The sequence below is a fragment of the Cricetulus griseus genome, chromosome 4 (assembly GCF_003668045.3).
Source record: "Cricetulus griseus strain 17A/GY chromosome 4, alternate assembly CriGri-PICRH-1.0, whole genome shotgun sequence".
Taxonomy (NCBI): Eukaryota; Metazoa; Chordata; class Mammalia; order Rodentia; family Cricetidae; genus Cricetulus; species Cricetulus griseus.
In genome coordinates this window covers 115,310,254-115,328,496 of record NC_048597.1, presented here as the reverse complement: position 1 = coordinate 115,328,496, position 18,243 = coordinate 115,310,254, and the positions used below count along the sequence as shown (strand labels likewise).

General features: G+C 43.8%; 1 protein-coding gene across 1 annotated transcript in view; it reads left to right on the top strand.

The window, feature by feature from the left end:
- Positions 1-18,243, top strand: part of Cux1 (cut like homeobox 1) — a 299,475-nt gene that overhangs the window by 209,036 nt on the left and 72,196 nt on the right. Inside the window, 1 exon segment of the mRNA XM_027416212.2 lies at positions 15,880-15,928. Coding sequence (XP_027272013.1) covers positions 15,880-15,928 — 49 coding nt within the window.

Here is an 18,243-nt window from a genome sequence, read left to right as displayed (position 1 = left end):
TGGGTTCTGTGAAACGTTCAGTGTCTTTCTGGCAAAGTCTATTGTTTGTGGTCTTGCCGTCATTTTCTTCATAGTTCTACATGAGTGACTCTGGAAATTAGGCTAGGCCAGACCATCTGACCAAGCCCAGGAATCACACTGCCATTATGATCTATCATGTTACACAAACATCACTTCCTTTGATTCTTTAAATTTTTTTTATATGTGTGGTATTCTACCTGAATGTATATCTGTGTACCACATGCAAGCCTGGTGCCCAAGGAGGGACATCAACCCTCCACAACTAGAGTTGTTAGCTGCCATATGTACACTGGGAACCCAGCCTGGGTCATGTGGAAGAGTAACAGTGCTTTGAATTCCTGAGCCATCTCCCCAGCTGCCACACCTCCTTCTTATTTGTTTATCAGTGATGCTGTGAGACAGGCTCTCATTAAGTAGATTTGGCCAGCCTGGGAATCACAGTGTACACCAGGTCTTAAATGCATGGAGATCCACCCACCCCTGCCTCCGCCTCTTGAACACTGGGATTAAAGACATAGCATGCACCACACATCCAGCTTGGGGGGGGGCGGCGGGAGGTACTCTGAAACCTGAGTGGCACTCTCCCCTGTCACTTTAAGAATGTAATTGTTTCCCATCAACTTAGCTGCTGTAATTATTCTGCTTGGATTAGTTTCTCTAAAAACAGAGAAGCAAATCTTTTCTGATTTTGAGGGTATGGACTTCAGTAGTTTAGTAGTTTAAGTCAGACCTGGAGCGAACTGCCAGCTTTCCTGCAATGTCTTATTCTCAGAGGCACGAATATGCCCTGTAGAATCCCTGGCATTTTCCACCCTGTGTGAGGGCCCTGCTTCACATCTAAAACTCAGTGTCAGGTGAGTCTCCAGGGGCTCTCCTGTGTCAGTCTTTTGGGGTGGGCCTGGAACGAAGAGAGTGGCTTCCTGTGTCCAAAGCCAGGCAACACTTGTTTGTTTCTCTCTGTGTGTATAAGCCTGCACCAAAGCCAGGCAGTGGTTGCACACGCCTTTAATCCCAGCACTCAGGAGGCAGAGGCAGGCTGATCTCTGTGAGTTCGAGACCAGCCTGGTCTACATAGTGAGTGTCAGGATAGGCTCCAAAGCTACACAGAGAAACTCTGTCTTGAAAAAGAAAAAAAAAGGGGGGGGAGCCTGTGCCAGTGTGTACAGGTGCACATATATGAGTGCATGTAGAGGTTAGAAAACAACCTTGTCTGTCTTTTCTCAGGCTACCCCAGCCCTCTGTTTTCCTGGAACTCACCAAGTAAGCTAGGCTGTCTGGCCAGCAAGCCTGTGGGATCAGTGTCTGTCTGCCTCCCACTGCTAGTAATACAAGTGTGTGACAAGCATGCCCAGCTTTTTCCTATCATGGGTTCTGGGTATTGGACTCAGTCCCTCACATTTGGGCAACAAACCCTTTTACCAACTGAGCCATCTCCCCAGCCCTTGAACTCTACATTTTGAACTTTGAATTAGTTGCCTTGCCATTTAGGTGCTGGTACTACGAGGACCAAAAGTTTCAAGTTCAAACCATCCCAGAGCTGTGAAACCTCAATAAACGTGTCCCTTAAAATCAACTGTGGAAACCAGGTGGTGCATACCTTTAATTCCAGCATTCTGGAGACAGGCTGATAGGTCTCTGTGAGTTCAAGGCCAGTTTGGGCTACATAGTGAGTGCTAGAATAGACAGGGCTACATAGAGAGACCCTGTCTCTAAAATCATTTACTTCATTGATGATTGATGTGGGAAGGCCAGCCTACTGTGAATGATGTCATCCTTGGGCAGGCAGATGTAGAAGAGAGCAGGCTAAGCAAGCCAGTAAGCAGTGTTCCTCAGTGGTTTCTGCTTCAGTTCCTGCCGCCAGGTTCCTGACCTGGCTTCCCTTCATAATGGACTATAAGCTGTGAGAGATGAAATAAACCCTTTCCTTGCCAGGGTTCTCTTAGTCATAGTATTTATCAGAGAGAAGCAAGTTAATACAGTCAGTAACCCCATGGTGACTATAATTTAGTGCGGAAATGCCACATTTGTGCAGGACCCAGGTTTTGAAGTGTGAACAATTCATTCAGAGGATGGGCCCTTCTTGCCTTACTGACTCTGCAGTGGCAGGAATATGTGCTTTACCCAGTAGCATCCAGGCGAGCTCCAAATGCATCTGTCTTGGAGAACTTGGGGCTTCTGGACTGGTTACATCAAATCAAGAGAGATACTGGACACTTGGATACCCACCGAGGACAAGAAGATAGCGTGTAAGAAACTTTGTAGACGCATGCATGTATGTTCATGCATGTAGAAGCAGGACAACCTCAGTTGTTTCTTAGGAACTATATCCACGTTGGTTTTTGAGACAGGGTCTCCCCAGTGGCCTGGAACTCAACAGCAAACCCTAGGAACCCACCTGTCTCCATCTCCCCAGCATCCACATGCCACCAAACGCAGGTCCTTGTGCTGGCAAAACAGGTACTCATCACACTCGCCATCTGTGGCTCTCACTTAAACTTTTAGGAAGCAGAATGAAATGTTTCCTGTAGGAAAGCCAGAGCAGAACCAGATAATTGAGCTCATTGTTTCTCTTCACGGCTTGTTTGCCCTTTCATTCTCTTCCTAAGGTGCTGGCTGTTGAGGAATGTCTCCATTTGCCAGAAAGACAGTGGGGTGTCTCATATTCCCTCCCCCCCCCCCCGACCGCTAGTTCTGAAGCGAGCTTGCAGAATGAATTTTTAATGCTGAACGTTATGGCATCGCTCTTGCAGCCAGCCGCATTGCTCTCCTGAGCCTACAGATTTAATGCTCAGATGAGCACAGTGAGGACTCGGGGGCACTCAACACAGTGAGAATTAACCACCGCCCCCAACAACCACACTAGTGTCCTCTTATCTCCAGAAAGCCAGCCCTAAGGATTCGGAAGGGAAAATTAAAACTCTGTAGTGTTTGGAATGTTCTCCAAAGCAAGTTAAAACAGCCTGGAGCACGAAGCAGGGCATGGTCTCAAAATTTTCTCAGTGTGTATTTTTACCTTTTCACTTATTTTAATCGTGACTGTTTTTACTTGGATGTATTTCTGTGATCTTTCCACCCTTAAAAAAGCTTTCCGATTTGCAAGGTTTACAGAATATACATAAGACTGGAGACTCTCCAGTTTCTATGAAAAGCACAAATGGAATCAGAAGGTCCAGAATTGGTCGCTAACAATGGAAAGGGGACCATTTGTATTCAGTGGCTAATTCTGGTTTGGACCATATGGTTGATTGTTATTTTTCCCCTCAGTAGTTTTCTATATTTTTGAAGTTTTCAAAATTAAGAAGAACAAGTTGTATATAAAAATTGTTCAAGCTTAAATAAGTTAGAGAAGGGTAGAATCTTACAAGCAGTAGAACAAATGGTTGAGTATATGGATAATAAGCTAGGGCTGTGGTCTGTGCCAACTAAAGCCTGGATGTCTTAAATATATACATGTAAAAGAAATCATGAAAACACTAAGAGAGAGTTGAGGTGGGGATTTATATAATAAGGGGATGGAAGAGACCTTTTTAAGCATGATGCCAAAAGTAGAAAACCTATGGGATATTCAAAGATTTATGGAGGCATATGGTAGATGGGATGGGTGATATAAGAATGGATAAAACATTTACAGTGTATAAGTAGGAAAATGGTTAATATATATTTCTTACAAAGCCATAACAAAATGTTAGAGGTCAGTAAAGTGGATTTACAGATGGGAGAAGGGACTGGTGGGTAGGGGGCATGAATGCATGACATGAGTGGGCGAACAGACATGGGTAAACTATTTACAGTTGATAAGACAGATAAAGGGTTAGCACATATTTCTCGCAAAGCAATAACAGAAACCTATAGGGGGATAAATTGGATAGATAAATGAGGTGGATAGATGGATGTAAATGAGATGAATAAATTGAGTAGACAGACAAATAGGTGAATGTGGAAAAGGGTGAATATGGATCAATGCACAGATAAATTGATGGATAGATAAAAATATCTACAATGGATATATCTTACAAAGCAATAGCAAAATGTATAATTCCCAGAGAGAATGCTTTTTCTGTTTTCTCCTAGGTAGATATTTGTACCACAGGCATCTCAAACTGCCTTCTACAACTTCCCTCTTCCCTGTAGGCTGCTGCCCTTCCACTAGAGATGCAGTATTTTTCCTTCATTCCAGAATCCTAGGGTCCTTCCTGACTCTCTGCTGCCCACCTATCTAATCTACATCAGTCTCTCTTCCACAACTGTCTTCATTCCTTATTTCTTAGCTCCACTGTTACCACCATAATCTGGGCTCCTTCCCCTCTCAGCATCACTTCTATGTCATCAACTTGTCTCTCTGCTGCCATTTTCCCCCTGGATGAATCTACCTACTACCAAGGATCTGCTAAGAGGGTCTGAAATACAATAATCCTATTTCAAGCTGCCCTGCTTAAGATCCTCCCCCTTGCTTGCTCTCCTGCCTCCAAGGACAAGTCCCAGATCACAGTGCAGTTGCCTTAACAGCTCCCTCCCATTCCAAGGCTAGCCCCCCACCGAATCCGTGCCCTTCCACACCTGTGTGCTCTAACTCCCAACTCAAGCTATGCTCAGGGCCATCCCCCTACTTGCTTAGCATTGGGTCTATGGAGAGAATTCAAGCAGATCTGAATCTGGACCCAGAAGAAGTATTGTCTTTATGGTTGTCAATGTGTGGTATAGCGATTTCCTCCCATTGTAAAGGCAGTCAACACACCAGGGTAATTTCAGATGTGGAGCATTGTGTGCCAACACTAATGCTGTTTTTACACCCCATTCAGTTGTATCGCAGACACTTCCGGTGCTCAGCACTATGGTGGTCTGCCACTCGTCGTGGTATTTAGCCTCCCACTAAAAGATGCCTCAAACACAAATTTGAGTTTCCTTTAACATTGTACTAACTGTTATTGGAAGTGATTGTTGCTGGTAGTAAATGTATATATTCGAGACATTCTAGGGCTGTAGCTTAGTGGGTAGAGTGCATACCTAGCATGTATGGAGCCCTTGACTCAAATCCCACTATTGTATAACTATTGGATAAATTGGACATGTAGTGCATGCATTTAATTCTAGCACTCAGAGTTCAACGGCATCCTTGCCTCCGTAACAAGTTAGCGTAGCCTACATGAGACCCTGTCTTTAAATTAATTTTTAAAAATCATGTTTGAATGAGATGTGGCATTGCACATGTTAACTCAAGGCTGGTAGTTACAGATATGTAGCACCAAACCCAATTCACCACATTAGAATCTAATTTGTCTAATATTTTGCATGGTACAAATCAGACATAAAAAATTACATTTCTCAAGCCAGGCATTGGTGGGGCACTCCTTTAATCCCAGCTCTCAGGAGGCAGAGGTAGGTGAATCTCTGTGAGTTCAAGGCCAGCCTGGTCAACAAAGAATTCCAGGACAGCCAGAGCTGTTAAACAGAGAAACCCTGTCCCCAAAAATGAATGAATGAATGAATGAATGAATGAATGAATGAATGAATGAATGAAATAATCAAAAAAAGAAAAAGGGGGGTGGGAAGTAGAAGAATAATTACATGCCTATGGCTTCTATCTGCCTAAATCTTTATCCTGATAAGTTGCATACAATCTTTAATTTTCATGTCCATACACTGTCTTACTGTCTCTTGGTTTTTTGTTGTTGCTTTTTATGCCTTTTTCTATATGCTCACCTAATTTTTACAGTATGCCTCTTACCATTTTATCAGGTTTTATAATTTAACTCTGGCAGTAAATTTACCTTTATTTATATTTAATGCACCTGCAAATATAGAATGTCATCATTATACTTTCTATGCACTAGCATTTTGTAATTTGACTTTTGTAGATAGAACATATGTCTCATTGTTTTAATAATTATATCCCTATTGTAGATAATTTTTTTCATTTTCCAGGTATTTACAATTGCCATAAGGGAGTTGCTTTTCTTTTCTTTTCTTTTTTTAAAGATTTTATTTATTTATTATGTATACAACATTCTGCTTCCATGTATATCTGCACACCAGAACAGGGCACCAGATCTCATAACGGATGGTTTATGAGCCACCATGTGATTGCTGGGAATTGAACTCAGGACCTCTGGAAGAGCAGTCAGTGCTCTTAACCTCTGAGCCATCTCTCCAGCCCCTATTTTCTTTTCTTTACAAAACAAAACAAAAAACCATGCTTTGCTGACCTCATGTCTAACCACCTATTTGCTAAACTGAATTGCTTGGCAACCATATTACCCATAGGTATTGACTTTTTCAAAACTTTTGTGACAACAGGAACAGGAGATGTTTTGTTCTGACACAGGTTCCCCTGTAGCCCAGGCTGGCCTCTAACTTGCTGTGTAGCTGAGAATGACCTTGATGTCTGGCTGCTGATGACTTCCTGGTGTATTTCAGAGAGAGTTACTACATTAACTCAGCACATGAGTCTTCTTCAGTTCCTCTCTTACTGAGGCTCCCTTGCAGCGAGCCCATCTGAGACCTTTTAAAAGTGGTGTGTTTCAGTGTTCTGCCATTCCATACAGCACTGTAATCATAGGCCATGTCCAAATAGCAGCAAATTATACTACATTACCTTAACCCTCCCTCTGCAGTGAGACTCATTTGTTCTGAACCTTTGAATTCCTACCAATGAATTCTTATAAGTTATTTTGATTTTCTACCTTTTGTCTGGGGTGAGAGATGTTTTGTTTTGAGAAAGAGCATTGTTTAGTTCAGGCTAGACTCTAGCAAGCTATATAGTGAATGCTGGCCTTGAACACAGATCTGCCTGCCTGCAGTTCCTTAATGATGGGATTATAGGTGTGCCCACCACACAAGGTCATTTCCAACAATTTTCAGCTGTTTAGCAGAAAAATCACCACCCTTGAATGAAATATGGGTAGTAGGTGACCTACACTGACTGTCGCTCTTGTCATTGTATTATTTTTAACACACTGCTTCTCCCCACCCCCAAAAAAACTGGAGAAATCTGTCAACTGAGTATTCAGGATCCTCCTTTAACTGTCTTTGTAAAAATCACTGGATTCAGTTTCCTGTCCAGAACAACAGGGGCATTGTACAGTGATGAGCTGGTGCTTGCTCTCAAGCCTAATCATCTGAGTTCAACCCCAGAACCCATATAAAGGTAGAAGGAGAGAATCAGTTCTCCAGAGTGCTCCTCTGACCTCCACATGCATGTCTTGACATGCATACTACAGTCTCACACATACATATAATGTAATAATGGCTGTAATAGTAAAATAAAAAGTTAAAACGAAAAAACATAGGCTATAAAACCAATTATTTGACCTTGATCCTGTCCCAGTGAAGAAATTTTTATCAACCAAAGTTATCCAGCCATGAAGGAAAGCAGGAGCATATGACTTACCCATTAAGACTCCCTTCTAAAGACTAGGCGTGGTAGTATAGTCCCAGCATTTGGCAGGCAGATCTCTGAGCTCAAGGCCAGGCTGGTCTACAAACAAGTTCTAGGACAGCCAGGGCTACCCAGAGAAACCTTGTCTCGAGAAACGTGTGTGTGTGTGTGTGTGTGTGTGTGTGTGTGTGTGTGTGTGTGTGTGTTCATAATAATAAATTTTAAAGAGAGAGTTGATGAGATGGCTCAGCAGTTAAGAGCACTTGCCACACAAGCCTTCCGACTTGCATTTAATCCCCAGAACCTAGGTAAAGGTGGAAGGAGAAAACTGACTCCTGAAAGTTGTCTTCCGACCTCCAGATGCAGTGGTGCAGCATAGCATGGCATGGCATGCACACGCGTACACACACACACTGTAATAAATGATAGTTAAAACTTACCTGGTGCTTCCTTTAAAAGAGGAATAAAGACATAGGTGTTTATACATGCACGTGTGTCTCTCATACACAGAAACACACACACACACACACACACACACACACACACACACACATATCACACACCTTCTAAAAATAATCTTGTAACCAAACTGGGAAGTTGTGTGTCTTGCCTACCGTTCTCATCATGCCTGCTTCCACAGTGTATTTAAAGTAGTTGTAAGAAAACACCCTGAAACAATAAGGCTCTGAGAATGGATGGAGTCTGAATAAAAGGGGGAGATGACTTTTTAAGACTTGTGTTTGTACAAAAAGCTCCATCATTTAACAACCTGATGGCCAGGCCATTTCCCTCCACGTGATACTTCATTGTTTGGGTGTTTTTTACAAGCACAGAATTGCTGCAATGCCCTGATTTACTGTTTGCTTGACTCCAAGGGAAAACTTTATATTGCAATTAACCTTTCTATTTTTTTCCTTCCATCAGAGTATTGTGGACTTCCTCTGTGGTATTTTAGCGATTAGACAGGATGGAGGGCATCCCTAAAGATGTGAAGCCAAATCCAATGAGGTCACAATGAAGGGAAAGGACAGTCTGTGTGGGGCCAGCAAGTCTGGCCCCAGCCAAACTGTTTGTCTGACACTTCACAAGTAGAATGGGAACCTCTGAATTATTCATTTTAAAGTTAACCTAAAAAACCACTTATGCGATGCCTCAATGCAGACTTTTGGTGCCAGCTAGAGGAAGGATTTGTCTTTTCCTACAATATTCTACAGCCTTCCAGACTGGCTTATGCAGTTTTGTTTCCCAGCCCTTCACCTAGGCGTGAAGAACACCATCATATAACTCAAGTGCAGGGCTGTGAAGGAGTGTGGGAGCTGTGGAGGAAACAAGCCCCAGGTGAACTAAGTGTGGAATTTTTTAGGCTCATATGAGAGGAGGCTGTGAAGAGCCAAGAAGTGGACTTGGGCTGAAGTGTGGGGGTCAGGACAGGGTAGTGGGGGCCTGAAGATGATAACCAGTTTTGTTGTTGTTGTTGTTTTGGTTTTTTCTTAGCTTCTGCCACCCACCCTGTTCTTAACAGTTCCTAGGCCAGCATAGTACTTAGGGGAGAAGGAGGTCATTAGAGGGCCTCGCATCTTGGAGTAAGAGCAGTGCTCATCATAGACCCCATGGCTCCCTGTGCCTGCCCCAGGCCTCTTCCCTCACCTGTTTATAGACCAAAGTAGACTTCCTGTACAGGGCAGAAAATGCTCAGGAAGGAGGTACCAGGCCAGCAGCCACAGGAATTCTCTCATGAGCTTGACATACACCTGCTGGCCCACCAGTTATTGCCACACATTAAGGATGGTACTTTTTTTTTTTTTTAACATCAGGCTGTAATACATGCACTTAGAAGGCAGAGGCAGGTGGATCTCTGTGAGTTTGAGGTCAGCCTGATCTACAAAGCGAGTTCTAGGACAGCCAAGGCTACATAAAAACACTCTGTCTTAGGAAAGAAAAAAAAAAAAAAAAAAGACAGTACTTCATGAGCAACTACAAACGGCGGCACAGTGAGAGTGCTCAGATTGGGCTAGCAACAACCCTCTGCTAGGAAAACTTAACCAAACCAAAGATTGTATGATGCATGCTGAATGAAGCATATTGAAGGAGTCTTCTCAAAATTTTGATTGTAGGCTTCTGGGCATGGTAGTACATGGCTATAATCCCAGCACTTAGAGAGTGGAGGCAGGAGGACCAGGCTGTCAAGGTCAAGGTCAAAGCCAGCCCGTGGTACATGAGATCCTGTTGTCTAGAGACAAAAAGTAAATAAAGAACTGTTGGGAAAGTGAAAACTAATGCCAGAAAAGGAGCACATGTGTTTCTGAAGCATTCTGTAGCCATTGATCCAGCCCTACTGCAGAATCCAGACATCTCAGACACTGGACTCCAGAGCCAGAAACTCACAGGTCAGCTGATTGTGGCTGGTAGGCTGAGATAACGTAGAGTTAGGAGACGCCCACAAAGAGTGAGGAGCTGCCAGGGAGCCAGGCCATGGGCAGGAGTGTAAGCAGGCACCTGTGAATGTGGATGTTCCTAGTCACAATGCCTTGTGAGACAGCAAGATCTCTCAGCACTCTGCCAAGCCTGATGACCTGAGTCCAAATTCCCTGGACATACATGATGATAGAGAACCAACTCCCACAAGCTGTCCTCTTGCATGTACATACCCAATCAGATTTAAAAAATATTATTTATGTTTTTGTTTATTTCGTGTCTGTCCTATACACATGCCTAAGTGTGCATGAGAGGTCAGAAGACATTGGAAAGTTGGTTCTTTCTTTCCACCATGTCGGTCCTAGGGATGGAACTCAGGTTGTCAAAGTTGGCAGCAGGTGCTGAGCCAGCACTCGAGCCCTGAAAACATATTTTTTATAACTTCATCAACTCAAGATGACCAAAGAAACCAAAGGCCATGCCCATGTGTAAATATTTATATAAAAATACTAAATAGAGTATTAGCAAACAGACCTGGGAGCTTATTAAATGCCTGATATACCACAGCCAAGTGGGGAACAAGTGACAGGTAGTATAGTTTTTGCCATATTAGCATGTTAGAGGAGAAAATCCATTTCATTAGCTACATAAATGCTTAAGAGGTACTTAAAGGAATCAATACCTATGTTTTATTAAAAAGTCATAATAAAGTGAGAGATGGTGGGTATTTTATTAACAAAATCTAAACGTATATATTTAAAGCCCAAGAAACACCAGCAATATGGGATTGTGAAATGGTCAGTGAGTTAACACTTGAAATCCACACCAGGCAAGGATTCCCCACTGTTGTCTTAGTTAGGTTACTGTTGATGTGATGAGACACCATGACCAAGAGCAACGTGAGGAGGACAGGCTTTATTTGCATCAGTCCACTGAGGGCAGCCGAGGCGGGAGCTGATGCAGGCTGTTCTTGTGCTTGCTCAGCCTGCTGTTGTGCAGCACCCAGGACCACAGCCCAGGGATGGCACCACCACAGTGGGATTACAGGCCCCCACACACACACACATACACACGTCATTAACAAAGAAAATGCCATTCGGTCTTGTTTATAGCCGATCTCACAGAGGAAATATTTCAGTTGAGGCTCCCTCCCCTCAGATGACTATACTTTAAGCTAAAATAAAATTAGCCAGCACCCTGTATGGAATGTTAGGGTTCTCCCCTCGTGTGTGTGTGTGTGTGTGTGTGTGTGTGTGTGTGTGTGTGTGTGTGTATGTGTGGGAAAGAAAGGAGGAGACTGGTCTTAGTGTGGGCTTTTCAAGCCTGTCACAGAACACCTTACCTTTCCTCAGAGCCAGACTCTATCCACCCCTGACCAACCTGTTCTTTCTGAACTTGGTCTCAAGCCCTGGCCTGCCTATCTTGTGTGTCTCAAAAAAAATAAATAAATAAAATAATGACAGAATGATAGTAACAATAATTAGGGACTGGTGAGATAGCTCAGCAAGAAAAGGTGCTTGTTGCCAAGTCTGGTGGTCTGAGTTTGATCCCTGGCACCTACACAGTGAGAGAACAGACCCCTGTAATTTGTCATCTGACTTTGACATGCATACCCATGCACATACATACATACATACATACATACATACATACATACATACATACATACAAAAATAAACATATAAATAATAATTAAAGTAAAATTCTGTGGTATTTGTATAGAACGTTCTCCAAGCCACCATACATGACTTAATAGATAATATGATGTATGCTCTGTAAATAGTTTTTATACTATATTGCTTATCAAATGAGGACCAAACCTGAGATCCCCTTGAGGTTGATAAAGACATGGAACATCTGAGCAGCAGTTTGCCAAATCTGCAAAAGTGGAACCTGAGGACATGGAGGACTGAGCACTGTTTTCCTGGCGTCACTGATGGCTAAGACGATGAAATATGCAGCAGCCTGGCGCTGGCCCGGATGCTGCTAGCACTCAGGAGGTTTGTGCGAAAGGAAATACATGGTGTCTAAGCATGGGTATAATTTCCTTTCCATCAACCTTGGCTGTGTCCTTTGAAGTTTGTCATAAAAATGGTATGTTAGCCCAGAGAATACCCTGAAATGATGTGCAGGGAAACAACTGAATGAACTATATATATATTCTAGGCCCTGATGAAATGACCCCGTGCTTGCAGTCAGGGAAGAGCATAGAACAGTGCTGGTTAATAGACAGTGCGTGTTGTGCTGTCAGTTCACGAAGAGGTGAAAGGATGAGGGGTTTATAATAAATAGTGCTGAGCAAACAGTCTACAGCATTACAAACTTTGGAATATAAAAGATTTTAGACAAATGTCAATCTCATGATCTTCAGGAACTTTGAAATGGAAAGAATGGCCAGGCATGGTGGCACACACATGTACTCCCAGCACTCAGGAGGCAGAGTCAGGGGGATTACAGTCTCTTGGGCCACGAGACCCTTTCTCAAAACAAATGAAAAAATGGGTATCCTTTACAGCCAGATACAGTGATGAACACTTGTAATCCCAGAGGCTGAGGCAGAAGGAATTCTGCAAACCTGGGACTACATACTGATACTAGGCCAAGAAGGGTTATATTGCATTACTCATCTTTTTTAAAGGGGTGGGAGAGAAAGAAGGAAAACAAACCCTCTCGAAAATTAACTGTCATGCTACAAAACTCATGCAGTTCATCCCTGCCCTGGTAAAGTAGTAGGTGTGACTCCTGGCTCCTGGAAATTTCCATTGTACTTACTAAGGACAGGTGATCTGTTGGGTTTAATTTTGTTGGCAATTGAGGTGCAGCAGTACACTTGAGAGGGTGTGTCTTAGTTTGCTTCTCTAGTGCTATAGTGAAACACTCACTACCCAAAAGCAAACCGGGGAGGAAGGAGTTAATTTCATTTCTATATCACAATCCATTATTGAGGGACATCAAGGCAAAAACTGAAAAAGAGAACATGAAAGGAACTCAGTCAGCTTCCTTATACAACCCAGGATCACCTGGGGGGAACACCACTCACAATGGGCTAGATCCTCCCACATCAATTATTAAGCAAGGAAAATATTAATTTCATTATTATTAAAATAATTAAAGCTATTAATTATTAATCAAGCCCTACAAGCTTGCCCATAGGCCATTCAGATGGAGGCAATTCCTCAACTGAGGTTCCTTTTTCCCAGATGACTAGTTTGTGTCTAGTTGACAAGAACTAACCAGCACAGCATGGGTCATCAAAACCTAGGGGATCAACCCCCACCTTGTTGGTCCAGGCTGTGCTTCACATCTTCCAGAACTCAAGAGTGCATTGAAGTCACCAGCTAGTGATACACAGCATGGTGCAGCATACCTGCCATCCAAGTGGGGGACCCTGCCTAAATAATTGTAACTAGTTGTATTCTCTTTGACCTAGAGAAGCCTGTGGGAGTCTTTCTCCTAAAAAGCTGAGAGAAAATAATCATCTCTGGGGAGGGGCTTCTGGGGTTAGAGGTTGTAGGTCATTTGTGCTCTTGTCCAACATAACACCAAACACTGGCATCTATCCCCAGCACTTGGTAAACTGAATATTATGGCACGTTCTTATGATTTCAGCACACAGGAAGTGGAGGCAGGAGGATTAGAAGTTCAAGGTTATGTTCAGCTACGTAGTAAGTTTGAGGCCAAACTGGGATATATTAGATCCTGTAACAGAAATGTAATATTATTAATAATAATAGGCTGGAGAGATGGCTCAGAGGTTAAGAGCAGTGGCTGTTCTTCCAGAGGACCTGGGTTCAATTCCCAGCATCCACATGGTAGCTCACAACTGTCTGTAACTCCAGTTCCAGGAGACCTGACCCTCACACAGTTCCCTCACTGTCTCCTGTTGTTTCTGGGAGTGGTAAATTTCTGGGAGTGGTAACCTCTCTGGGTCTGGGTGTCTGCCCTACCACAGCAGAACAGTGCTGTCAATCTCCTCTGAGAGTCCAGGAAAGCCATGAGTGTTCTCACAGTGAAATGCACAGCTACCATTATCACATTCATTAGTTTGCTCAGTTCTGTGGTTGCTTAGCAACCTAAGTTAAAGTGACCCACCAATGGAAAACTTGAAATTCACTTCCATGGATTACTTCAAACAGCAGAAAAAGCACCTTCCTGTTTAAATGGGTCTAGGTGGCATTTTATTTTTGTTTTTTCAAAATTGCTTCACATTTATTTATTTACGTGTGTGTGTGTGTGTGTGTGTGTGTGTGTGTGTGTGTGTGTGTGTGTGTGCGCGCGCGCGCGCGCTCATACAGTTGACATGGGCCTGTGTGGAGGTCAGAGGACAATTTGCATAAGTCTTATTTCTTCTACTATGCGGTTTTCTGAGGAGTCAAACCACTGAACCATCTCTAGTCCCAGCTCAAGACTAAAGACTAGGTTTCCACAAAGAATTTGAAATCTTTTGTTGCATTTCTTAGATATTAGGAATCCTTGAGGTGGCCTGAGTCTCTGGCAGCCCCACCAGCTTTCTGTATCGAAGTGTATGTGCAGGCTACCTGGGTGGCTTTCCAGGATTAGGTAGCTACACCCAGAGGGGGCAACCTTCTCCCACTGCTACTTCTCTCTGAGAATCCAAGGTGACCCTTAGGGAGGGGACAGTGAAGGGAAAGCAAACACAAAAGATGGATCTCTATAGCAAGGGAAGCAAAGGGACTAAGAAAATAACAGGTGTGGAGAGTTTCTAGGGAACAAAAACAGAAAACAGCTAACTTGCAGCGGGGCACAGCCAAAGACCAGTTACAACAAGTTGAATAACTTTCCACAGACGGCAGGAAAGCATAAAGGAAAGTCTAGCAAGATGGCTCAGCAGATAAAGACACTTGCTGCACAAGCCTGCTGACCTAAGTCCAGTTGCCAAAACCCACATAAAGGTGAAAGACAGAACTTCCACCTGCATGATATGGCATGCATTCATGCACAGGTATGCACACATACAGTGTGTGTGTGTGTGTATGTGTGTGTGTGTGTTTAAAGAATAAGGGGCAGGCAAGCAAGATGTTTAGATAAAGGTGCTTGCCAGAGTTCAATCCCTAGGACCCACATGCTGAAAGTGTTGACTCTTTAAAATTGTTCTCTGACCTCCACACATGCCACCATGGGACATGCTCCCACCCAACACATACAAAATAGATAAATATAAAATAAAAACTCTAATTTAAAAGTAGTGAATAGAGCAAAATACAAAGGCTCAGTTGAATGATGTGGAGGACAGAAGTGGCCGACCCATTGCCAGTCAGAGTGGAAGAATGTTGGAGTGAAGAAAGTTCAGCAGAATTAGAGGACGATGAAGGACTGAGGAGATAGCACAGTCTTAAAGTACTTGATGTGCAAGCATGAGGACCTGAGTTCAATCCCTAGAGCCTACTTAAAACACCGGGAATGGTGGGATGCACTGAGAATCCCAGGATTGAGGAGGCAGAAACTATTATGCAGTTCTCTGGCTGGCCAGTCTGGTCTATATAGCCAGCTCTGGGACAGTAAGAGAACCTGACTCAAAAAATAATGTGGCAGGCAAATACCTTTAATCCTAGCACTTGAGAGGGAGGAGCAGTAGCTCATAGCCATCCTTGACTATACAGGTATTTTAATATCAACTTTGCCTACTGGAGACCCAATCTTAGGGTAAGCTAGCTAATTAACTAAGGTCTGCCCAATGGGTAAAATTGCTTATTGTTTATGCCTTAAGGCCTCAGTCTGATCCTTGGAGCCCTCAGTAGAAGAGGAAAACCAACTCCTGAAAGTTGTCCTTGACACTATGGCAGGGGGATACACACAATAATAATAATAAGTAAATAGTGAATAAAACTATCAGGCATGCTGCCTATGACATAAGTCTACCTTGTCCCATTGGCCACTGTGACCCTTTACAAGCTGGTCTGGTCTTCCCCTCCCTAATGCCAGAGCCTCTGCCTTACCTTGTGTGGATATGCCATTCTGCTTCAGTTTGAGCCAGAGAGCCTATCCCTTGGTCACTTCACTGCACCTGCCTCAGTGGTGACTAACCTCTCTCCCTTTTACCTTCCCAGGGCTGATGAGATCGAGATGATCATGACTGATCTTGAACGAGCCAACCAGGTAAGCTGTTCAGACCTTCAGTGTAAAACACCGTAGCTCTCCCATTCTGTTATCTTGGGAGAGGTATCACTCCAAGATGGGGGGGGGCGGTGATCATTGTGGATCCATTTTCATAGTGTCATGGGAAGTTAGAAATACATCCACAGCAATGTTCCTTGGCAGAATCTCAGGTTCAGCCCCAGTGTCTGAGACACAGATGCATAAGAATACTTGTTCTTTTTCTGGTCCCCTGTCTCCGGTGCATAAATTCCAGGAGTGTCCAACCCATGGCCCACAGGCCACATGAATCCCAGAATAGCCATGAATGAGGTCCAACACAAACTTGTAAGCTTATTAAAAACATTATAAGATTGAATAATTGATTGGTTTGCAACTGTGCAGTTCTCAAGTGTGAATTCGCATTGAAGGTGAAAATGTGATCCCACTGTCATCCCAGAAGGTTGAGCATGTCTGGTGCCTTGTCCTCAGGAATCCATTACACCATAGAATTAACTATCATCTCCTAGTTGGTTCTAACTACTTGCTCTAGTGGAGCTCCTAGTGGACAACTTCTCTCTGCTGATACCCAGTTATCAAACATACTTTTCAGGAAATACACAGCACAATATCACACACAGAACAGCCACATAGTATCAGATGGTTCCAAGCTAGCACTCAGCTGTCCATAACCTTTTTTTTTTTTTTTTTTTCCCCACAAGCCCTACAGGGGAGTAAAACACTTTGCCTTTACAACTGGTGCTGCTGGCCTCAAACTAGCTATAGAAGTGAGAAAGACATTGAACCTCTGATTCTCATGTTTCTACGTCCCCATGCTAGAGTGGCAAGTGTGCACCACCACTGCTAGAGATCAAGCCCAGTGTCTCAAATACTAAGCAAGCACTCTGCCAACTAACTAACTGTACTCCAGGCCGGTCACCATGGATTCTTCACTGGGGAAAGAAACAGTTAAAGCAGAAATTAAGTTTCTTAGGCCAGAAGAACATGGCCTGTGGCCTGCGCACTCAATTTTATAGCTGGGTAGCCACAGGCACTGGAAAGTTTTGAATCTTGCACTGGGTGACCTCACCCAGTGAGTTCAAGCCTCTCTGTGAGATGAAAAGCCTCCCAGAGTCCCTGGAGCCCCTGCTTGCCCCCCAGGAGCTCATCAGGCACCTGTTTTTCACAGGCACTGGTCACTCAGATTTTACCAGCATTTCAGAGAAAAGCACTGTCCATTTCTTCCCTGATAAAATTAACCAGGAAAACCTGTATAGGAGGGAAGGATGCAATGTGTGGCTCTGTTACTCCATTAGGAGAACTGGATGGTGGCAATAGCTGGTGCTTAGGCCTTACTTAAGGTTCTGGGTCTGGCTTTTTGTGGAGAATGTGCCACTGGTCACCTGAGGTCTCCTGGGTAGTCTTAGCCCGTCCTAGTACTAGTCAGAATGGTTGTCCATTCTGGAATGTTCTATATGCAGTCTATCTAAGCACGTTGCTAGGATCCTATCACCTCACCTGCCCAGTCTCCCCACTGAGATCCACATGGTTAGGACTCTTATTTTATAATAATTTGACACTGTCACTGGTATGCACAGTCACCATTGACTTGTACAACCTCGCTGTCCCCAGCTGATTTGCAGAGAGTCGCTGTTCTCCATGATGGTGGCGACCAAAGGTCAGCACTGCTCTAGGTCTACACCATTCCCTCCTCTACTTCTCCCTCTACTTCAGAAATTGTTGCTTCTCAAGAAAAAGCATAAGAGCAGCCACAGAAGGTGGCAAGTGCTGTCCCTGCCTGCTGTTTAAGAGCCTGTTCTGTGTTCCGCTAGCTCTGCCTCTGCAGGGATGGGCCTGCAAAAGCATACAGAAGCAGGGCACTCAGAACATACAGTGTCTCATTCGCCCATGACGGGGTCAGCTCTGTGTCCCAAACACAGTGGTTTTGTCAAGTGTGTGAGTCTCACCCCAAACAGGGAGCACTGACCCCTCACTGTCTGCCTCAATCAACCCCTCACTGTCTGCCTCAGCTGCTTATGGTTTTGTCAAGTGTGTGAGTCTCCAGACAGGGAGCACCGACCCCTCACTGTCTGCCTTTGGGGGGGGTGGCTATCAACCTGGAAACAGATTCACCCCAGCTCCCAACTAGTGTCTGTCACCCTATCCCTTACTCCTTCCCTGAACTGCTCTGATTTTTAATTCTTCTGGCCTATAGCTTTTAACTGTTGGTGGCAGGTGGTTGTTGCTGATAGTGCTGAGGGTGGGTGCATTTTGCAATAGAAATCCTAAGTAAATATGAAACCAAGAATTTGCACTAAAGTAACCAAGTTTGTCCACCT